General features: G+C 42.0%; 2 protein-coding genes and 1 long non-coding RNA gene across 9 annotated transcripts in view; 1 reads left to right on the top strand and 2 right to left on the bottom strand.

The window, feature by feature from the left end:
• ADNP (activity dependent neuroprotector homeobox) overlaps nucleotides 1-10,162 on the bottom strand; it is a 40,999-nt gene extending 30,837 nt beyond the window's left edge. Inside the window, exon 1 of one of the 2 annotated variants that reach the window (XM_055266262.2) lies at nucleotides 10,031-10,162. The gene's annotated coding sequence lies outside the window, so the exon portion shown is untranslated. Of the gene's footprint in view, nucleotides 1-7,850; nucleotides 7,995-10,030 lie in introns of those variants that run through there. The other variant, XM_055266260.2, reaches the window with a different exon arrangement.
• The window catches only part of DPM1 (dolichyl-phosphate mannosyltransferase subunit 1, catalytic), a 68,858-nt gene that overhangs the window by 30,837 nt on the left and 13,862 nt on the right, over nucleotides 1-24,159 (bottom strand). The window contains exons 6-10 of one of the 6 annotated variants that reach the window (XR_010119326.1): nucleotides 21,064-21,159; nucleotides 20,020-20,088; nucleotides 15,338-15,452; nucleotides 14,219-14,425; nucleotides 10,031-11,389 (exon numbers count right to left, since the gene is read on the bottom strand). Coding sequence is in view for 5 of the 6 variants with exons in the window: in XM_055266277.2 (XP_055122252.1) it covers nucleotides 14,321-14,425; nucleotides 15,338-15,452; nucleotides 20,020-20,088; nucleotides 20,256-20,360; nucleotides 21,064-21,159 (490 nt within the window). In the remaining variant the exon portion in view is untranslated. Of the gene's footprint in view, nucleotides 1-10,030; nucleotides 11,390-14,056; nucleotides 14,426-15,337; nucleotides 15,453-20,019; nucleotides 20,110-20,255; nucleotides 20,361-21,063; nucleotides 21,160-24,159 lie in introns of those variants that run through there. The other 5 variants (XM_055266277.2, XM_055266278.2, XM_055266280.2 and 2 more) reach the window with 5 other exon arrangements.
• On the top strand, nucleotides 10,583-23,770 carry LOC129474706 (uncharacterized). Its single transcript, XR_008654615.2, has 2 exons — nucleotides 10,583-10,660; nucleotides 23,002-23,770. It is a non-coding gene; the product is annotated as an uncharacterized lncRNA (long non-coding RNA).

Here is a 24,159-nt window from a genome sequence, read left to right as displayed (position 1 = left end):
AAGTCAAAATTTGTGCTAATAATACTATTTTCCTGGACAAAAACTTACCTATCGGCCATATGTAAAAAATTTGTACCTTATAACTTAAACCTACTTAACAAGAGGTAGGGTGACATAGCACAGTAAAGCTTTTCTTTGCTAGAAAATAAAGATGCAGTGGTCCACCCTGCAGTTGGACAGATCTGTATTTAAATCCTTGCTCTGCCGCTTACCAGCTTTGTGATCCTAAACATGTTATTTAACCTCTAGAGGTCTGTTTTCTTATGGCATAAGCAGAAGGACACTATCTCATTGTTTTAATGTCAGAAGGATTAAATGAGATGATGCAAGTTAACGCTTAAGTCAGTTACCATTACTACCTTAAACCAGATGAGATACTAAAATAATCACTTTGAAAATTCTGAGTTCACACCAGGGCATAACCTCTCCAAAAAGCTCAAACTATTATGACTGCGAATCAGATGTGGTTGCCATAACAACATCTGTTCCTGTACACGTTACAATGTATCATGCACAGTAGTGTTTTTCTACCATATTTTACATCTGTGTGAGCCATTCATACTCAGGTTAGCATATTATTAACTCTATAAGCTCAGTGACACTTAAAATATTTAGGCAACTGAACATCTGCAACTATCTTAAATAAACCCAGGTGACTTACAGTTATGTAGAAACATAAAGGTGTCATCTAGATTTTGCATATCTTATGTTTTAAAAAATATGTGGAGTCACTGGTCTTTTAGGAAGATTTTCAGACTACAAGACTGGTGCCCACAACTAGAAAACTGCTACTGTGTTGCTGCTTATCCTGATACTTTCCGTATTCAGATTTCAGGCAAGAATTCTAGCAGTGACCACCAGATTTTCCAGTACACCAGTAGAACCAGTTGTTTTCAGGCTGAACTCCTCTAAGAGTTTAAGATATATATACAAATAGAGGGAAGATGATGCCTGAGGGACAAGGTGAAAGCTGGGCAGCCAGAGGTCTGGCCCCCTGACCCTTCATCAATTTAAGAGTTCACCTAAAATTGTATTTGAAAGCGGGGGAAGATGCCTCAGTACTTAAACAAGAAAAACAGACTGACTTAAACAAGAAAAACAGACTGACGATACTTTATAATACACCAATTTAGATTTAGGGAGAGTGTGAGGTGAGGAACACTTCCCAGTTTACTTCACTCTAAACAGGTATTGCAGCAAGGCAGGGACACAGCATAAAGAGTGAGTCTAGCACTCCACTGCCTACATAAGAACTCCACAGGCATACAGCCACTTGCTGTCACTGTAAGTGGACAATCTGGCTTAAGATCAATGTGGAAAAGGGAAATAATTCACAAGTAGCCCTTAAGGGGTGCTTTAGGGGAAAACTCTCAAACTGTGTCTTTCCTCTGCCCTCACACCACACAGAAGTCGTGAAGTCGTCTTCTGTGACCAAACGTGTGGGGTTTTTTTCCCAAGCAGTGGACACCAGCTGAGTATCCTCTAATTCGGTTCTGACACTGTCTACCTGGATACAGTGTCATATTCTACAAGATGGGGGCTCAGTCCCCAAGACTACTCTCTCCTTCTTCAGACTCCAACTGTAAGTCTGGGCCTCCAGAACTTCTGACTGACGCTTCAAGCTGGGGTTGCCAAGACCCCTTCCTTGAGTTCTATTAATTTGCTGAAGCATCTCACAAAACTTGGGGAAACACTTATGTTTACCGGTTTATTATAAAAAATACGGATAAAGAAACGCATAAGGGCACTGGGCTTCCATACCCTCTCTGGAGGCGCCACCCTCCAGGTGTGTTCAACTATCTGGAAGCTCTCTGAACCCAGTCCTGCTTTTTTTTTTTTTTAAGACGGAGTCTCACTCTGTCCCCCAGGCTGGAGTGCAGTGGTGCAATCTCGGCTCACTGCAACCTCTGCCTCCCAGGTTGAAGCAATTCTCCTGCCTCAGCCTCCTGAGTAGCTGGATTATAGGCCCCCACCACTAAGCCCAGCTAATTTTTTTTGTATTTTTAGTAGAGATGGGGTTTCACCACGATGGCCGGGCTGGTCTCAAACTCCTAAACTTGTGATACGCCCACCCCCTGCCTCCCAAAGTGCTGGGATTACAGGCGTGAGCCTGGCCCCTCCTGGGTTTTTATAAAAGCTTCATGTAAGAATCCTTACTTTCCTTCCCTGGGGTATAGGGCCAACACCCTCTCTCTAGGGAGGATCTCAAGACCTACAATCAGAAAGCTGGGTAAAGATTAGAATCTTGCCTTGGGACACGTGTAAGGAGAGCAGGAGAAGGCCAGAGATTATTTTCTGAGACCTAACGCACCCTATAACAAAACACGGTAATGGGGTTTTGGGTGTTATGAGCCAGGAACTGTGGTGGATGAAAACCAGTATGTATCACACCACCACAAGAGGACACGCAGATATGTCCATTTATAAATTATTTCAGAAGCATGCCAAGTCTTTGTATCTAAATGACATAAAACGTTATTTTGATCCCCTAATAATACATTTTTATGCTCTACCAAAACTAATCAGAAATATTTTCCCACAATAGGAAATATATTTCTTTCACCATTCTTAACAGAATAATTTATTTTAAACTATGTTCTCAAGTTTTTCTAAGCCATTTCCCAGGATCAAGGCTTCACCAAAGGTAGCTTTTCAAAAGCATTCTTGTACAAGGTTTTGCCACTTGATGGCTCAATTTTTCACACTTTCCTCAGAGAAGTTTTATTTGCATTTTTTTGTTGCTGTTTTTTATTTATTTATTTATTTTGAGACAGAGTCTCACTCTGTCGCCCAGGCTGGAGTGCAGTGGTACCATCTTGGCTCACTGCAACCTCCGCCTCCCGGGTTCAAGTGATTCTCCTGCCTCAGCCTTCCACGTAGCTGAGACTACATGTGAGTGCCACCACACCAGGATAATTTTTGTATTTTTAGTAGAGACGGGGTTTCACCATGTTGGCCAGGCTGGTCTCGAACTCCTGACCTCAGGTGACGAGCCAGCCTTGGCCTCCCAAAGTGCTGGGATTAGAGGTGTGAGCCACCGCACCCATCCTCTTGTTGCTGTTTTTAAGTGTAACTGATCTTGAAGCAGGATTCTGAGCACTTCTTGCATTTGGATACTCCCAGTCTCAGCTCACTTCTTTCACAAGAGCAAGGATTCTGTCAACCTAAATTTATAATTAGAATTTAAAATTTTAATAAATTTCACCATATTTCCACTACACAGGAGTTCCTCAAAAGAGACCACTCAAAAGGTTCTCAAGTCACGAGCTTCCACCAGAAGAGCAGAGCTTTACAGATTGTCAACTGAAGCACAGGTTTCCACAAGCTCTTAAATGGAGCATGAAGGATTCAGAAAAAGAAAGGGTAAAAGCCAGCAATTATCTAAGAAAAAAATAACTGCTCAGGAGAGACTGTCTTAAACTAAAAAACTGGGAAAAGGGAACATAAAGTTTCTTTTTAGATCCATATACAGTTAACTTCAAAGCAGAAATATGCTACTCCAATTAACTGCCACTTGCACAATTTACACTCATACTCTCTCTGCTGGGGGTGTGGCTAGCTTCTTTACATGTAGACGCCACTGGGATCCTTGGGTTTAAGCTCACAGGGACGCATAAAACCTCACTGTGAAATGGGAAGCATTCATGTGAGCCCCGATTAGCCAAACAGCTTACAAGAGCACCATAAAGGCCTGTGTTGCAAGCACAGGCCTGGGAACCAGCCCAGACATATTCTGTGGCTCATTTCATCATTGTATGTGGTAGTGCCTTGATTTCCCTACTTGTGAAACAAGGATAGTCCTGAGAAAATTGGGAATAGTTTATAAACTGCTTGGAAAATAAAACGGACAAGCCATCAATACTACTATAATACCATAAAGGCCAGCAAGGGGGCCTTTACACTTAAACAGCACATCCTTATTAAAGTCATCACAGTCACATGAGAAGTGACATATAAACACAACCCACAGCTAAGTGACTCAATTACAAATCTATACCCTTACTGAAGAGGGTATTAGGATATGCAGATTCATTTTTAATTCTAACAGCTGGTCAAATAATGCATGACTCTTTTAGATTATGTGTATGCTTTTAAATTAAATCTTTAACTTAAATCTAAAACTGTGGCATATATTCAGAACAGCCTTCCCTTTGTAAACTCTATCCAACGTTGTCTATGCTTTCCTCTTATTTTCTAAATCTTTATTTCTAGAACACTGCTGAAATTTTTGAGAGGTTCCAGGCTTTCTCTAGCTGCTGCCTCAGAACCAAGGTAGAGATCAATAATACCAAAGCTTGTGAGTGAAATCTCAGGGAACTCCTTAAGGCAGAGGACTGAATTAATACACAGAGATGACAGGACCCAGGACTAAAACAGTAATATGAATTTTGCATTTTTCATTGATTAGAAATAAAAACGTGTGCCCTGCAATCAAAACTGTCACTTTCCACAGTTGGCTCAATTTTTATCTGTGACTTCCTACACACACACACACACACACACACACACACACACTACATAATCAAGTTGGCTTATATATACCAACTTGAGAAGCATGATAATATGTGAGGAGAGCCTTCTCATTCCAGTGAAGCAGAATATGAATTCTCACTTAAGCTGACCCCAAAACTGGCAGATCGCAAAGGTAGGTCATAACGTAACGCAGGTGTAGGGAGTACTAATACACTGAGAGGATGAAGGAACACAATCGTCCTCTCCTCACTTTCTAATTAACAGGATCAGACAAACAACAAAAAACCATGAAGTCACAATGGCCACCCACAATGGGCAAAGCATGGATGGTTTATCCAATAAAGTATCTCAACAATCAAGGTGGAAAGTGCCAACGTAAAAACAAGAAACAGCTTTTACATTCAAAGTATCAATTCAGTTAATTAGCATGGGGCTTTGGTTTATACTAGTTTCAAACACTGAGTTTCCAAACTAACAACATAAAAGGTATTAACTGGCAGTAATGTACATCAGCAAAATACGGCATTTACTCCAGTTACTATCACAAGCTCTTACAAAACTAGGAGAGGGGCTGGGTGCTGTGGCTCATGCCTGTAATCCCAGCACTTGGGGAGGCCAAGGCAGGCGGATCACCTGAGGTCAGGAGTTTAAGACCAGCCTGGCCAACATGGCAAAACCCCATCTCTACTAAAAATACAAAAATTAACCAAGCGTTGTGGCAGGCACCTGTAATCCCAGCCACTCAGAGGCTGAGCCAGGAAAATCGCTTGAACCCGGGAAGCAGAGGTTGCAGTGAGCCGACATTGGGCCACCGCACCCCAGCCTGGGAGACAGAGCAAGACTGTCAAACAAACAACATACAAAAACTAGGAGAGGAAAAACTTTAAGTTTATACAATGCTAATAACAAGTCAAGCTCTGTGAATCCAACTATAATTAAATTATTTACACATAGGGGAGCAATGTTTCTCTTAATGTACATGCCTCTCAGGCAAGAGAATGAAGGTTAAACTCCCACTGAAAGTTATTTTACCTTATGTAAGACATAACAGACTTTATAATGCTCTTTTAAAAAGTCCTTTGGAACTCCAGGTTGAACAAGTAGCTTATTTACACAACAGTCATTGGTACTTTGGTGTAAACCACAATAATGCTTCTAATGTTGCAAAATAAAAACTTCCAATTTTTTTCTTTGATATCACTTTAAAAATCTTTATTTCACTAAGATTTAAATGGGTTACTTGGAAAAAATATGTATATAAAGTTTAATTCTAGTATTTTTTTTTTTTTACTACACTTAGATGTATTGTCCCCAAACTACATCTCAAAACTAAATGTACTTTCCCCAAACTACACCTGATACTTGAACTTTTCATCTGTATTTAACATGACAATCATTTCCAGCTCTAGAAAACCCACATGTATTTTATGTGTATGTGTACATACATACACACACCCCAATTATGAAATCAACTGGCCTAGGTCTATTACAATTTATGCAATTTTGTTACTTATATATGATTCTCAAAAGAAGAAACACAAATGAAGTTTTTTTTTTTACCCTATGAAGTATCAATCTCTACTTTCTCCTTTACAAAACAGCTATCTTCCTTATTAAGTTGCAATTTTCAAAATAAAATTTGTAGCCAGTATCATCTTATTCAACCAATAAACTGCTGAGTATTTTAGTTTTCAAAATACTAACTTTTTAATACTTTCAAAACTTGTAAGTAGTTACAAGGAAAGCAACAACTTCACATAGTATGCCTTATATACCTATGCTTTTAATAATCAAATATAAATAATAAGCCATTTTTGCCTGATAAAAGCCTATTGGTTGGTTACTTGCAAGTGGTACCAAAACAATCTGTTCAAGGTTGTGAAGTTCTTATTTTAATATAAATAGTATTAAAACTCTTCCTGCACTCTGGTATAAGGAGAAATAGATAAACTTACAAATTCACAGTGGGCATGTATAAAATCAATGACTTCCAAGGTTGGAAGGGCCAAGGGTCATTAACAGATTTTCAGCCCAATCTCCTATATTTTCTATACAGGGACTATAAGAACCAAAATCAAAGAGTTTAGTTTCAATATATAGCTCCTGATAAGCTAGTCTCAGGAAATTTTTCAACAAAGGCCAAGATAAAGAAGGAATTTTTACTTAAAGTTCAGTTAAACAGAATACCCATTCTCCACACTCTAGTTAATTGAGCCTTTTACTATACTTTAATGAAGTATATAGTTTACCTACTATAAATTCCAGTCTTCAAGCCCAATTGTTTCACTTTTTTTTTTTGGTAGAGACAGGGTCTCATTATGTTGCCCAAGCTGGTCTTGAACTCCTGGCCTCAAGTGATCCTCCTGCCTCAGCCTCCCAAAGTTTTGGGATTACAGGCGTGAGCCACCTCACCTGGCCTCACCTTATTTTTTGAGTGTTAAAACCAAGAAACCTTTGAAACTGTAGAATACATGCTTTCTAAGAGCTCACAGCAAGTTTTCCTTTAAGGGAAAATGGCTGTTACCACTTAGGACATCATTCAACACTGTATCTCATTTGCTAAATCAAACAAAAGCCCCTCGACAAACTTCATTTCAAACATTCCCTCAAAAAAGTTGTCTTCAAATTACATGCTCATTTTCAGAACTTAAATAACGGCATATAAAACACCAAATAAAGATAAAAACTATACCTGCCTACAAATACTGTACAGTATTTAAAAATTTAAATAACCCCATTTAAATATGTGGTTTTTCACAATGACTAAGAAATTGTAGAAGCAATGTCTCTAGTCAAATACCTGTACCAAAGGGCCTCCTTTTCACTCACCAAAATGTTACTTGGTAGCAATTCTCCAATGAAAAATTATCCTGTTAAGCACCAACTGGTTAACTAGGTATCAAAGAATACCACCATTCAGTTCCCCATAAACTTATCTTGCTGTATTTATGTAACATACTTGTAACAAAGTCTTAAAGGTATCCACAAACATCAACCACTGTCAATCTTTGGTAGCAAGAACAAGTTCATGGAAAAGCATGTTTTCATCAGACATTTAAGGCTTTTAGAAGCTTAGCAACTCTAGAGATTGGGTTATCAAAGTAATAGTAACTGAATACTTATACTTTATACAAAGGGGTGTAGAATGCAAATGATTACAATATTAGCATCTGTAAAAATGTCTCTTAAAACAGCTGTAAGTTATTTATGTTAATAAGTGTTCAGAACCCACTACTGCAACCAGCTCTAACCGGTTCCTTGAGGAATGTGGCTAGGCTGAAATTTTGGAAGTGTTGGTTTTGGTGGTGACCAAGGAGGAGGAAGTCTCTGGCTTCCCTGTTGCTGCAGTTCCCACCCTCCAAAACGAATATACCCACCGGTGTGAATTGACAATGTGGTCCAAAGAGCAAGGCAGGAAACGGAGTCCAGATCCTCAAAATGGTAGTACAGGGCATAACCACTAGGCCACCTATCAGTTCAGTACAAAAAGTACAACCCTGCGCATCATGGTGTAAAAGCTGGGGCCTAGGTTTCGCATTGTGCATCTCACACCTATGGAAATAACAAGAGGAGTAAAATCTATGGAAATCAACACACCCTAAGAAGATGGGTGCTTACAGAAGACTGGTATCAACATTTTTGTAAAGGTGGTTGGCTGCTGGGATAATGAATGGCAATTACAAGTCCAAATTTGGAGGGAAACGAAATTTTTACAATCAACACTTGAGTTCGACAATGAAGAACCCAACATGGGCTTGATGTTTACCAACAAGTCTTTGCAAATCATGACACCCATCTACACACTTAATCCAACATCTCTCAAGAATGATTTTTAACTCTCAAAGAATTGGAAAGATTTGGCCTATGAAGAAGGGAGTTAACCAGCTATGCCCCCAAACCTGTTACTTTCAGGTTTCAAACCTTCTCCTTTACCATCAGACTTAGGAAAGATATGGTGACACATTCAAAACTTGAGGTGGAAGAACTCCAGAGGAAGGGAATCCGAACCAAGGATGTGCCAAGGTGATTCGTCAAGAACAAATGTGGACTGGGGGCCAACAGTTTTGAAAAAGTAAAAGGAGAAAACTTCTAAAATGCAGGGTGGGCTCTTTAAAATAAGTAAAATCACTGCTCTTGACTCACTTAATCCTTCGCCATGTTGCTGTCAGCTCACCAACTAAGAGTGCGAGTGTGTCTTGCTGGGCCCATTTTCCCATGGTCTGTAGAAGGCGCTGTGAAGCACATCCTGTTCTAGCTCGGGGGCCCTTCCCCCCTCTGCAGCCTTACCCAGTGCAGAGAATGCGCCCCCTACTGACTCCAACACTCATCGCCTTTAGCCGACTTGGCTGCGGTGCATTTTGGGTGGGGGCTGGTATTTTCTCCATGGCCATAAACCAGAAGCAACAATGCAGATTTCTAAAGAAACTGTATCAAGCTATCCAAGAGATTTTTTTTTTTTTTCATTCTGAAGGTTCAAGACACAGGCACAAGAAGCATCAGGGATGGGAACTGGGTGTGTGGGGATGGACATCATTAACATGACAAACACAGAAACAGTTTGGTTCTTTTTCCCTCCTAAGCCTTTGTCTGTGAAATGGGGTTATGGCAAGAAGTGTCCAGATGAACTGGTAAAAGCAAGAAGATTAAGAAGACTTCGCGTGTGGGGTGTGTGTGTGTGGCTAAAAACGATATCAGACCTAGAGTCTTGGTCTTGGGCAGAAGAGGAAGAGAAGCAATCGCGCCTTTTCCAGCAGACAGGGATCAAGGTTGGGGGGGAGGGGAAAGCAGGCAGGCCGCCCAGAAGAAAGAAGAGGTGAATACGAGGGTGTTCACAAAACTACTCCCCATTCATTACATTAAAAGAAAATCTTTTTGCAGCTCTCTGGATTTCCATTTTCTACCACCTTACTGCAAAGTTGGAGCTCAGAATGTTCGAAAGAGGTGCTGACCAGGCAGCTGAGATTGGGGAAAAAGGATGGTGGTGAACTGTGGTCAGGACAGGAGGGAAGCTGGCAGGTTGGGGAGGAAGGATTGCACAGGGGAGGCAAAGACTTTCACTCCATGCCATGCATGCTCCCCGCCCCCCCAACCCCGTCCCCCCTCCCCCAGGTAAGGGTGGGCAGACCTGGCAGAAGGCTGGTTCCAGGCATGGGGGTGTGCGTGGGGGGGCTCCTTTTGGGGGTGGGGGGCGGACGGGATTAGTTCCAGGGATGGGAGAAGCTCGGTTCTGGCTGGGGGCGGGGTGGGGGAGATGCCCTTAGCTGCAAAAGCTCCGGGCGGCCAGGCAGGCTGCTGGCCTCGGTGGGCTCACGGGGCGGAGAAGGGGATCGGGCTGCAGGAGGAGGCGCCTGGACCTCCAGAGCAGAGTCGGGTAGCGGTCCGTGCCGGGACGGGCGACCCGTCGGCGCCGGGGTGTGCAAAGGAGCGTGTGTGAGGCTGGAGGGCGGCGATGCGAACAACAATGCGCCCGCGCCCGGGGCCGGGCTGGCGGCCGCGCGGGCCGGGGTCGGGAGGCAGGGCAGGGCCGCAGGTCCGCGCGCGGCGGCGCCGGGCTTACCTTGACTCGGCCTCGAGGCGCGCGCGGGGTCGGCGTGCTCGGGGGCCGGACAGCGGCGGCGGCGGCGGCGGCGGCGGCGGGTGGATGGCGGCAGCACGGCGGTGGCGGCAGCGGGGAGGGCGCGCCCGGGGCCTCGTCGCGCTCCGGCTCGGCGGACTCCGGCTCGCGCCGCGGCCGCGGGTGCTGCCGGGGGGCGCGGCGGGCGCAGCAGAGCGGCGGGCGGCGGCGGCGTCGTCGAGCGGTGCAGACAAAGGAGGGGCGGAGGGAGCAGACGGAGGGTGTGGGAGAGGCGGCTTCACCGGCGCGGGCGGCGGCGGCCGCGCTCCTCTCGCTCCTCAGCAGCGGGAACCGAGAGAGGGAGCTGTGTCTGAGAAGACGCCAAAATCCCCCTTAGCGCTGCCTGCGGGAGGGGGAGGGGGCACAAGATGGCGGCGGCCGGGGGGGTGGGAGTTCAGCTCATGGATCCCGGCGGGCGGCGGAGGGGAGACCGGGCCGGCGGAGGCGGCGGCGGCAACGGGCGGGGGAGGGGGCTGATCCCGCGTCTCCCCTCAGCAGACAATACAAGCGCCTCGGACCGAGTCCCCGAACCTGCCCTAGCCAAAATGGCGGCCGAGAAAGAGCGGAAGTGACGTAAGTGCCTCATTAGCATAAGAGGACTCATTGTCCAGCTAAATAGGGGGGGCAGTGGGGAGAGCACCCCAACCCCATTTTCCCCAGGGGGGGTTCCTCTTACTCCCACCCCTGCTTGCACCTAACTTTTCCTGAGGGAGGGTGCTCTCTGCACCCCCACCCCCGCCTGAGGGAAATTATATAATCCCCACTGAGGGGGGAACTCTCGCGAGAACCAGGCGGATTTGCCATTGACCCACTAGGAGGCGCCGCGGATAATGGCCGCAGTGCGCTCCCGCGGCCCGTGTGCTCGGCGGGCGCCTTCCTCTGGCCGCAGCGCCGGCGGCGGAGGCAGAAGCAGCGGGCCGCAGCACGCCCAGCACTCAGTCAGGTGGCCGTGCTGGGGATCCCTGCGCGGGCCCAGCTGGGCCTGGACTACATCTGGCGGGAGGGGTGTGCGGGGCGGCCTGGGGCGCCTCCACGTGCTCAGATGCCCGCGCTTCCACGGCTGAGAAGCGGCGGGAAGGCGCCGGGACACCTGGCCGGTCGCCCCTGACGCCTCCTGCCTTAAATTAGGTGTGAGGGCCTCGTGCTTCACACAGCGACTTGAGATGAGACACAACCTCATGGATGCCTTAGCCCTTCCTGGTGGGGTATTCGGTGCAGAGGGGCCGAGATTTTATTAAGGTCCGCCGTTACCCTGTGACTTGACATTCTTCCCAGTCACAGTGATGGACTCTTCTCTTTGACCTGAATAAGAAAAAAAAAATGGGAATCCTAGTGCCTTGAGGCCACCCAACCGGTGAAACTTAAGGATGAGAAGTGACGTTGCCAATAGGGGCATTGGCTCTCTGCAAGATCCTTAAACAACACACTTTGTAGTCCTAGGGATACAGCTTTCGGTGCTCCCACAATCTGGGTAGCATAAGACAGCACATGGTTGCTTTGTAAATTTAGGTCAATCCCAACCAATACATCATCTCAACATTTTTGAACCAACCTTTTAAAGTAGGTTGGTTAAAGTAACATTATGATTTAAAGTATCATTGGTTGGTTAAATGTATTGACAAGTAATAGATGTCAATAGTGAAGAATTAACCAAGCCTGTTTCCTTAATATGTGATCTTTACCTAAGTACACCTGTCTTTTGCTGTTTCTTAACATTTTAAGTTAACATAGTTTCAAGCCATACTTAACATCCGAAAATAATCTGAGTTCGCTGCAAGTAGTATAAATTGTGGTTACACATAGCTGTTCAACATCTAAGACTTCAGTTAGCCCTGTTTAACAAACTTTTATACAACACATTTCTGCAATTGTGATAAAATGTATCTTTAAAAACCAAGTCAGTATTTCAAGGGAAAACAGCTGAAAAAAGTCGTGGAAAAAGGGGTTGGGGCAAAGCATTTGACTCAGAACTAAAGAATCTAATTACACACTGCAGAAGACAGATAAAAACTAATATGAAATAAGCAAAGTAAGTTTAAGTTTAGTTTTCCTTAGATATACTTAGATTCCATATAGTGATAATACAAATACAAAGGGAAAACATCTGGATTTCATCTTTGGCCTCATTTACAAAGCAAAATGGGATGCTGGATTCAGATGTAAATATTTAATTTTACAGTGTTTAAGCACCAGATTTACTACAAAAATGCATCCAAATATTCCAGATTCTTTTCTAAATGACTTCCAAATGCTTTGAGTCTTCAGTGCTCAAATACTCTCTCTATGGTAAATTCCAAGAGTGACAGTGTTGTGATAATGATTGTGCAAATAACTGAAAAGATTTAAAGGGCAAACGTTATCTACTCTAGTGAGTATCTGAGAAGGCAGTACTATCTCTATATTAGGTTCTCTAAGGTTGTTACTTAATTTCTGCTCCACATACTTGACACTGAGTGAGTTTAGGTTAAGAAAAAATGCTAACCACTCCAAAAAAACTGAGAATATTACATTTCTATTATCTTAAAACTAATTTCACATCAAGCACTGATGAATTTTCTTGTTGTTATGAATGAGAAGTCTCTTCCCCAAGGAAAGCAGTTCCCTCACTGGCCAGCTGGACAGTTCTGGACATAAGGGAAACAGAACAAGAGTGGCCCTTATTGGAATGTGTACTATGGGTTCAACTATAGACGTGTGGGAGGGGGTGGTTTTAATGTTCGAAATGACATCACAGGTTTTATAGTCTGGGATTCATTTCTGGTAGAATCTGTCAGAGAGAAATGCAAATGAAAAATCAGACTTTCAATTTTTTTTTTTCTTTTAAAAAAGGCAGGGTCTCACTCTGTTGTCCAGGCATGATCACAGCTCACTGCAGCCTTGACCTCCCAGACTCAGGTGAACCTCCCACCTCAGCCTCCCAAGTAGCTGGGACCACAGGTGAATGCCACCACACCCAGCTTATTTTTTTATATTTTTGTAGAGACAGGATCTCCCTATGTTCCCTAGGCTGGTCTCAAATGCCTATGCTCAAGCCATCCTCTTGCCTCGGCCTCCCAAAGTGCTGGGATTATAGACACGGGCCACTGTGCCCGGCCTCAATTTCTTCAGCAGCCAAATTAAGCCAGGAAAATATAGTAATTAGGAATACTGTTCAATAAATAATTTAGAGACACCTCTTTTATTTCCAGAAGAAAGTCAACTTGAACTTACTAAAAGCATGCCCTTACTCAAATTTTAAAAGATACTATATGACCATAACCTATGCTACAGTTAGAAATTAACTGATCTCTTCTGAAATACCTACTTTAGAGAAAGTGGGTAAACATAATATTTGCCCTGGCTTTATTGGATAGCTTAGCCCGAATTTTAACTGGCAGAATACTTTTCTAAATGGAGAGAACACCTTAAGGCAGAGATTTTTCAAATTAGTAAGGATGTGAGCTTTGCTGAGGGTCTTTAAATAATATGAAAACAAGTCTTTTGAGAAAAAAATTGTTATATAATTCAGTAAGATGTTTAAAAATTACTGTAGCAGCTAAGTTTCTGCCTCAGTGTCATTAATATTTTTCCTTACTGATAGAGGTTATTGCTCAAAAGAGAAAAAAACGGCTATGTAATCAACTGCTGTCAAATTGTTTCCCAATTCATAATATGCATTTTAAAACAGACCTGCTTTGATAGATGAAATGTTTCATCAATTCAACAGCTGAAAAGAACCCAACTGTAAATGCCTGCTCTAAATGTATTTTCTAGTTTAAGAAATTTCAGATATATTTTTAAGGAAAGGGCAGAGGTGTGTATTTCTTTTTCAATTCATACAGACACAGCCATGAACATTTCATCAGTTAACATTATCTTCTGAGATCTATTAGGTATAAAGATCTATGATTCCAGTTTTTATAAAGACTATTTCAAATTATTCCCCATGTAAAAAATTCTACATTCATACTCTAATGAAGGCAGCAATACTTTATGCAAAAAAAAAAAAATACATTTATTTATAGGTCTCAATACAGCAAAATGTAAACGAAAATTGAGAACATTGCTCATTAGGCTAGCAACTTTAAAATTATTTAATTTGAAATATAAAATAGGTGGTCTTCATAAAAAGATGCATGAAATTTACCTTACCTTATATTTTATACTTTAAGAGTACATTTTATAAAAATCAGTAACCAGGCTTCTTTCATGTTTAAACTGAAATGAACGTAAGTATAAATGAGTATCTTTCTTTTATGTAGTAGCAAAAAGAGTCAATAATCCTTTCAAGAAAGACACTATTTCATTTCCTCCCAACTTGGATTCACCATAAACACGATCCACAAATGATATTGGAACCTAGTTAAAAAAAAAAAAAAAAAAAAATTAACGTTAGTCTTTAAAAACAATTAGGCAGCTTAGCAGGTATACCACATTACCAACACAACAGAAATAGGATTAGTCCTACAACAGAGGTCCTTTAAGTATAAAATTAGGGGATTATTAAAGCAACTGTGTGTATCTCCAAGTCTTTAAAATTAAACATGCATTATCTAAAGATAAGTCATATGAACCAAATCTACAACTGTTTAAAAAGCACTGATTCTAGGTATTACCTTGGTTTACTCAAGTTTCAGTTTGCATTTCAAGGAAAAATTATACTCCAAAAGTAAAATGGCCTTTTGAGTAATTTTTCAGTTGTCAAATTTAGCTATAATGGTTTAGCATTAAGTAAAATAGCTTGTAACTTCCACAAGAGAAGTGACATTCCATAGCTATTTTCTTGCTCTGAATGAGTTTTACTATTAAATGAGGAGAGTCTTCCCTACCCTAAGAGCTCACTAACTAGCCCTAAATATTACAGATCACCACCTCCTTGCTCTGTAATTCCTGGTCTTCACTTTCTAACAGGAAATGGACATATGGAACTCATCATTCATTTTAAAGTATGGTGGCCATTGGCAGTGACAAAAGGAAAAGAAGCAAAGAGACTCAGTCCATAATGCTGATTAGTTAGAAGAAAGGGCTAGCATTGAGAAAGTACCAGGAACTTTTAATTATTTAAAAGAGAATGCTGACTGTTAATGTTTTAAATCTTACTGTTCAAATGTACTAATGTGAATTTTTACCCTTTGTGCGTGAACATTCTAAACAACTAGAAGACCTCCACAATTTAGCAGTTATGAAAGTTAAACTTTTTATTATAAAAATCCTAAACCTTACTGCTCCTTTACGAGGAACATGACACACTATTTAGCATCAGTTGCATACCTCGCCAATAGTATAATTCAACTGTCTTGCCCGAACAATCATCTCCATCTGGAAGACGTAGCCTTTAGAAACACATTTTTCTATTAATTTCTCTAGAACTTCTTTTCGGTATAATCTGTAAGAAATCAAAAATATATATCAACTTCTGGATAAATACACATGCCTACATGTATCCTGACCTTTCAAAGAGTTCACTGGTATGTATAAAGCCTAAAACTTTCACTGGCTATTGGTAAACAGAAAAGCTCGCACACTTGATTATTATGATACATTTGTCCTAAGCAAGAAAGGCCATTAAATATTTGCTAAATAACTTACAATAATTTTGAAAATGAATTCTCAGTATCTTTTATAAAATTATTTTCCCACCATACTATCAGAAATTAGTGAAATACAGTAAAATGAATCATTTGATGCAGAACCATCCATTATTTTATTTAAGATTTCCCTAAAATTTAAAGTTGAAAGAAACTGTTCCAAATATTCAAACAACAGGGTGGACAGATGATCATGAAGCAACAATATATATTAGATGATAAGAAAGAACCTCATAATTCACAGTCATTTCCCAATAAATGTTTATGATGAGTTTCGATTTCTCATGATTTCCTTTATAAATTCCCCAGAATAAACTAAGTTGCTCTAGGATGAGCTTGGGAAACTAGGTTAAAACAGGAACGAGGCATCACAGGATAGAAACAATCCTGGTGGGATTCACCTATCACCAATTGAGGTCACAGACACTCAGCAGTGGGTGAATGTGCAGCCTAACTTTAGATGGACTGCAGGCCAAACACCAGATTTACAAAGACAGCGGAGTTGGGCAGTCCAGTGGGTAAACCCAAGCACTTTCTTCAGTAACTAAATAGCAGGGAGCTCCCTATTTTCAGAGTCACACCCTTTTTTTTTTTTTTTTTAAAGATCAGTGTCTCAGTAGGGAGGCAGCAATTTCTACCTTTTTCTATGGGGAGAGAGGAGAAAGCAAGAAGAGGCAGTTTGGTGTAACTTTGTTCTCTTCAAAGTTAAGGCCATCTGGACCTACTATGCCTCAGGGTTTCACCCTGAATCCACATTTTTTTCCCCTCAGACTTCTAAGGCGGCCTTAGCTTTTGACTATGAAGTGGGTATAAGACAGCACAGCCCTTAGAAGAACCTGACAGCTTAATGTGTGCACTCCTTTATCCACATAGTTTCTTTAAGGATTCAAAGGAATCAATTTGGAATAAATATGGAGAGAGGAGAATCTGATGGTAGCAATATTTATTCAATAACAAATATTTATTGACCAATGTACTGGGTTTCAGGTTTTTTTTTTATGTTTTGGGGTTAAGGAGCGAACTTAAAAACTCTAAATAAAGATATATAATATGTCAGATGCTGTTAGGGGAGGGAGCACTGGGATTGTGGGGTGGGAAGAACTATGATACCTACCGATGGGACTATGTTTCCGCATTACCTTTATTTATATATTTGTATTTTTGGAGACAGGGTCTCACTCTGTTGCCCAGAGTACAGTGGCACAACCATGGCTCACTGCAGCCTCAACTTTCCAGGCTCAAAAGATCCTCCTACCTTAGCCTCCCAAGTAGCTGAGACTACAGACATGTGCCACCATGCCAGGTTAAGCAAGAAAGGCCATTAAATATTTGCTAAATAACTTAGAATAACTTAGAATTTTTAGTTTTGTTTTTGTAGAGACGGAGACTCACTATGTTGCCAGAGCTGGGGTCTTAAACTCCTGGGCTCAAGATATCCTCCATCATTGGCCTCCCAAAAGTGCTGGGATTATAGGTGTGAGCCACCATATCCAGCCAGCATTACCTTTAAAATTGGGATTAGGCTATGAAATATTTCCTCTCTTTAAGAGTTGCTTTATTCCCCTTAAGAATCATTTTCTAAGATATTTCTTTTCACTGCCACCTCCTTCCTCCCCATCCACATGATAACTTTAACACTGTGGCTAGTAAAATAAAATGTTACATGAAGCCATATAATCCCATAAATGCGATTAGGATCCAGGTGGTCTATGCTACTAAATGGCTTTATATTAGACTGTAGCCTTTCCAGGATTCCTTTTCTTATTTTGTAAAAAGCACCTGCTTCCTAAATCTAGGGATTTAATGACAAAAATGAGCTTTGTCTAGCGACAAGTGAACTTTAATGCATGTATTTAAGAAACCACCACTCTTATGAGAAGACAATGAGATTTAACCATTAAAAAAAATTTTTTTTATTTTTTTTTTTATTTTTTTTGAGATGGAGTCTCGCTCTGTCCCCCAGGCTAGAGTGCAGTGGCGCAATCTTGGCTCACTGCAACCTCCGCCTCCCGGGTTCACGCCATTCTCCTGCCTCACCCTCCCGAGTAGCTGGGACTACAGGCGCCCGCCACCATGCCCGGCTAATTTTTTGTATTTTTAATAGAGGTGGCGTTTCACACCATGTTAGCCAGGATGGTCTCGATCTCCTGACCTCGTGATCCGCCCGCCTCAGCTTCCCAAAGTGCTGGGATTACAAGCGTGAGCCACTGCGCCCGGCCTATTTAAAAAATTTTTTGGACTGGGTGTGGTGGCTCACGCCTGTAATCCCAGCATTTGGGGAGGCCGAGGCAGGAGGATCACCTGAGGTCGGGAGTTCAAGACCAGCCTGACCAACGTGGAGAAACCCCATCTCTACTAAAAATACAAAATTAGCCGGGCATGGTGGTGCATGCCTGTAATCCCAGCTACTCGGGAGGCTGAGGCAGGAGAATCTCTCGAACCCAGGAGGTGGAGGTTGTGGCGAGCCAAGATCGCACCATTGCACTCCAGCCTGGGCAACAACAGCGAAACCCTGTCTCAGAAAAAAGAAAAAAAAATTGTGCAATTAACAGGTTCACTTTTGTCTGTTTGGCTGCTCTGTCATTTATACAGAACACAGCTAATCATTGCTCTCAATACATGAAAATCCAGAACTCCCAGGCCATCCTTCAACCCCCATCCCCTCTACTAATCCTTGTATGGTTCTGATGCAGCAAAGCACCCTCACCCCATTCCTCTCCCTGCTGCATTTTTCTTCACAGCCTCTATCTTCACAACCAGTTACCAGTTACCCTAGGGTTTTTATTCAAAACCATCAAAACCGTGGCCTGTGAAATCCACACTGGCCCTTCCCTCTGTATGGAGATTTTGTGAGTGCCACTATTCTTTGCACTGTTGCCACATGGCAATCAGAGATCTTTTTTTTTTTTTTTTTTTAGATGGAGTCTCACTCTATTGCCCAGGCTGGAGTGCAGCGGCACGATCTCAGCTCACTGCAACCTCCACCTCCCAAGTAGTAGCTTAGACTACACGCACACCACCACACCTGGCTAATTTTTTGTATTTTTTAGTAGAGACAGGGTTTCGCTGTTAGCCAGGATGGTCTTGATCTCCTGACAGTGTGATTCACTTGCCTTGGCCTCCCAAAGTGCTGGGATTACAGGTGTGAGCCACAATGTCTGGCTTTTTTTTTTTTTTGACAGAGTCTTCCTCTGTCGCCAGACTGGAGTACAGTGGCACAATCTTGGCTCACTGCAACCTCTGCCTCTGGGTCTCAAGTGATTCTCTTGCCTCAGCCTCCTGAGTAGCTGGGATTACAAGCGCACGCCACCATACCCGGCTAATTTTTGTATTTTTAGTAGAGACAGGGTTTCGCCATGTTGCCCAGGCCGGTCTTAAACTCCTGACCTCAAGTGATCCACATGCCTTGGCCTCCCAAAGTGCTGGGATTATAGGCGCAAGCCACTGCCCATCCACTAGCCACCGCCCATCCGCAATCAGAGATCTTAATATCACAAATGACTCTTTAGCCTTAGGGTATAGCCTTCCCTCTCTTTCATCCCCAAGTTCAGCTCTCCAGTCTATTTGCTTTTTAGTTCTAGAGAGGCTTCATTTTTCTTTTTGACTGTCAACAGCCAGGTCCTAATTTGTGTGTGTGTGTGTATCAATTCTCACATTTAAGGATCTAGATTTTCCTGCATTAAGCAAAGGACCCAAGAATCAGCATTATTTAGTGGAAAAAAGTATCAACTAGTAGAAATTATTAAGTAACGTATGGGGGGCTTGGGGTCACTAAAGTAGATGCAGGGGCATTTTATAGTTTCAGAGATTAAAAAAAAAAATCTGACGAGTTTTGTCATTTGCCATGGTCAGTCACACAAAGCAGCTCACATCTACTACAGCAAATCTAGAACACCACCCCATACACCCAGAAACAGACACGCAAAACTCAGAGGGACCGAAGCTCTGACCAAATTAAACAACAATTTCCTTAAACATATGGAGAACAAGGTAACAGAGAGCTCTATATAAAGAGTTTAACCTTTTCTGTAGACAATGCTGTATTCACACGAAATGCAGAAAATTAAGTATGTGCTATTCTTTGGAACAGATTATCAGTAATAGCAACATTCCAAAGAGCAGTTGAGCCTTAATACTAATGTTAACAAGCACACAAACCTGCCTTCAGCTTTTAAAGGAAAAGTACAATATGTCTCCTTGAGATGTTTAGGCTTCATTAGCAACTTCTAGGAATTTTAGTCTGCCTTTTTAGTATCCCAGAATAAAAACAAGGTGGAAATGTAAAGTGTTTCTTTAAAATATCCACTGTAAAGAAAGAAAGTTAGCCAAGAAGTTATATAAAAATAGTGGAAATTTTCACTGTACCTGAAACTTCCTGTTAAATCAGATGCTCCTGGTCTCAGCAAGATCTGAGTTAAAAAATTGGCCCCACGGCTGCCAAATAAAACAGATTTTCTTTACAAAATACAATTTATAAACAAGAGAAACACATCAAAGAACAGTGTTAGAATGCTATACTAATTTCATAAATGTAACATTAATTTCATAAAAATGTTATTTATCTAGAACAAAAGAGAAATTTTTAGTCAATGAAAGGAGACCTGGCTAGGCACGGTGGCTCATACCTGTAATCCCAAGAGGCCAAGATGGGTGGATCACTTGAGCCCAGGAGTGACCAGCCTGGGCAACATGGCAAAACCCCATCACTACACACACACACACACACACACACACACACACACACACACAAAGTGAACATATATATATATATATATATATATATATATATATATATATATATATATATAAATTAGCTGGGCGTGGTGGTACGTGCCTGCAGTCCCAGCTACTGGGAAGCTGAGGCAGGCAGATCACCTGAGCTCAAGAGTTCGAGGGCAACCTGGGCAACATGGTGAAACCCCATCTCTACAAAAACAAAAATTAGCCAGGCATGGTGGCGCGTGTCCACAGTCCCAGCTACTAGGGAGGCTGAAACAGGAGAATCACTTGAGCCCAGGAGGCAGAGGTTGCGGTGAGCTAAGACTTTAACCCAGGTCTGTGTGAAAGCAATCTTAATTAAAATTACACTATAATTATGGGGAAAAACTCTACATATTTAGTCCAAAAGTATGGAACAGGTCACATAAATTAAAACTGAAGGTCCAGTACAATAACTTTTGCTGAATGAGACCATTTCTACCAAAGGTCCAAAGGTTTATGCTGATTTTTCCTTAATAAAAAACATCCAGGCTCTAATCACAGGAAAAACTGTAAGAAACTATCTGGGAATATTTATTGGAGGTTATAACCTGATCCCACAAATCCCGGACAGCATGATAGCTAATCCAAATACTTGCTATGAATACATTTCCAGCAGTTAAACTAATAAGTTGTAACACATGTACCTACCTGATTATTTTTCTTTTCAAATCCCAGCCATATACACCTCCATTTCCTTTGTAGCGAGTTCCGGAGACAATATCAAAATTGCCCTCCTTTTGCTTCCTGTAGAATAAATTAACTGTCAATTAGAAAAAGCCACTGAGCTTTCAACAGTCATTTTCATGAGCTACACAAACAAAACTTTTAAGAGGCCAACACAGGCTGGGTACAGTGGCTCACGCCTGTAATCCCAGCACTTTGGGAGGCCGAGGCGGGTGGATCACGAGGTCAGCAGTTCAAGACCAGCCTGACCAAGACGGTGAAACCCCATCTCTACTAAAAATATAAAAATTAGCCTGGCGTGGTGGTGGGTGCCTGTAATCCCAGCTACTCAGAAGGCTGAGGCAGAGAATCGCTTGAACCCAGGAGGCAGGTTGCAGTGAGCCAAGATCACACCACTGCACTCCAGCCTGGGCAACAAGAGTGAGACTCCATCTCAAAAAAAAAAAAAAAAAATTAGGCACAGTGGCACATGCCTTTAGACTCAGCTATTTGGGAGGCTGCAACAGGAGGATGGCTTGAGCCAGGGAGGTTGAGGCTGCAGTGATCTGTGATTGTGCCACTGTACTCCAGCCTGGGTGACAATGGAAGACCTTGTCTCTCAAATTAAAATAATCAATTTTCCCAATACCCTTCCATTCTGTTCTTGCCTTCTCTGAAGCAAATAATACTAAAAACAGCCTGCTGTCCTGCCACACTTTTCTTTGCCTAGAGAAAGATAAGACACACATACACCCCTAGGATTTTTGGTTGCATTTACAAAATTGGGATGCAAAAAAAGTACATTTTGTGACCTGGTTTTTGTCAGTTAACAATACATATCATGGGGTCAGATGTGGTGGCTCACACCTGTAATCCCAGCACTTTGGGAGGCCGAGGCGGATGGATCACATGAGGTCACGAGTTTGAGACTAGCCTGGCCAACATAGTGAAACTCTGTCTCTACTAAAAATACAAAAATTAGCCAGGTGTAGTGGCATATGCCTGTATTCCCAGCTCCTCTGAAGGCTGAGGCAGGAGAACTGCTTGAACCCGGGAGGTGGAGGTTGCAGTGACTGAGACTGTGCCACTGCACTCCAGCCTGCGTGACAGAGTGAGATTCCATCTCAAAACAAAAACAGTGCAAATCATGGAACCATAGACATCCCTACAGGTCAAGAGAGCTCTTTCCCATTCTTTTTAATAATTGCAAAACTACTTCATAGAATATTCAACTCACACACCTCTGTGGTTGTTTCCATGGTGCCAAACCCTCTCAACCACAATAAACAGTGCTACAATAAACTTTTTTGTTTTGCTTTGTTTTTTTTGAGATGGAGTCTCACTCTGTTGCCAGGGTGGAGTGCAATGGCGCGATCTCGGCTCACTGCAACCTCCACCTCCTGGGTTCAAGTGATTCTCCTGCCTCAGCCTCCCAAGTAGCTGGGACTATAGGCGCACACCACCATGCCTGGCTAATTTTTTTGTATTTTTAGTAAAGACAGGGTTTCACCGTGTTCGCCAGGATGGTCTCGATCTCCTGACCTCGTGATCTGCCTGCCTCGGCCTCCCACAGTGCTGGGATTACAGGCATGAGCCACCGTGCCCGGCCAAGCCTGAGTATTTTTAATTCTAACACATATTTTCCCAAATTTGAACACACATTTTCCAAAAGGGTTATAGCAACTTATACTTCCTTCAGCAATATTTGTGTGTCCATTTTTTACCATCTTATTGGTACTGGATATTACCGCTCTAAAAGTTTTTAACTTTGTTAAACTAATGGATAATAAGATGGTCACACACAGTTATTTTGTGTTTATTTCCTTGACTACATCCCAGGAAGAATGTCTTCTTTTATTAGCCATTTGGATTTCTTCTATAGTTGGTCTGTTTGTATCTTTTTGCCCATTTTCTACTCTGCAGGTTAAAGAGGCTTTTGTATACTGGAGATATAAGCAAAAAAGGTCTAAGGTGACTTTACGCAGAGATTGAAGGATGAGTAGCAGATGGTCATGAAGGAACATGGAAACAGCATTTCAGGCAAAGGAAAATAGAACTCTGTGAACTCAGAAGCATGCTTATGGCATGGAAAGCAAAAAGGAAGGAGCACAAGGCAGAGGTCAGAAAGGGAGGCAGGGGCCAACAAACACATAGGGGCCTGAGGGACAAGGGAAGGAGCTTGGATTTTTCCCTAGATGTTAGTGGGAACTCCCTGAACTGGAGGGACAATAATCTGATTCTGTTTTTGTGTATCTAGCTTAAACTCCGAACAGCTTCCAAAATCTTATTCACAGAGGTTTTGTGATCTTTTGGGCTAAGAATTTAATTATATTGCCTACAAACAAATATAATTGTGTATATTTTACTAACATTTAACTAAATTCTTGTCTTACTGTATTAACATTTCCATGTTTAATGATAGCTAGCATGCCTGTCTTAATGAATGTATTGGAAATGATTCAGCATTTCACTATTTGGTGTGATATTTGTATAATGACTGGGTTATTTTTTATTATGCTTAAGAGGTTTCCTTCTATTCTTAAAGTTTTAACTAGAAAATGGTAGTAAATAATATCTCCTTTAGCATCTACAGACTTAACCACACTACTTTGTTAACATAATGAATGAATTATAAGTGATTACCAATAATGAGCCATTCTGGCATTCCTGGAATAAACTCTTTTGTTCATGGCGTTTTACTCTAATAACTCAAGGCTTAATTCCATTTATCAGAGAAGCCATCTTCCACCTTTTTCTGTGGTCTGAAAGAATTCAGATAACAAAGGAACTACCTGTTGATTTGCTCCTCAGGACTCCTAAAATACATCTAGTCTCAAATGTGTGTTGTGTGTGTATGTGTCTACATCTATACAGATAAATATTTTAGAGACAAGGTCTCACTCTGTCTCAGGGTCACCAAGACTAGAATGCAGAGGCATGATCATAGCTCACTGCGGCCTTGAAGTCCTGGGCTCATGTGATCCTCCCACCTGAGCCTCCTGAGTAGCTGGGACTACAGGCACATGCCATTGTGCCTGGCTAATTTTTGTTATTTTTTTTTTGTAGAGACAAGTACTTGTT

The sequence above is a fragment of the Symphalangus syndactylus genome, chromosome 24 (genome assembly GCF_028878055.3).
Source record: "Symphalangus syndactylus isolate Jambi chromosome 24, NHGRI_mSymSyn1-v2.1_pri, whole genome shotgun sequence".
NCBI lineage: Eukaryota > Metazoa > Chordata > Mammalia > Primates > Hylobatidae > Symphalangus > Symphalangus syndactylus.
This window is presented reverse-complemented; position numbering and strand designations above follow the sequence as displayed.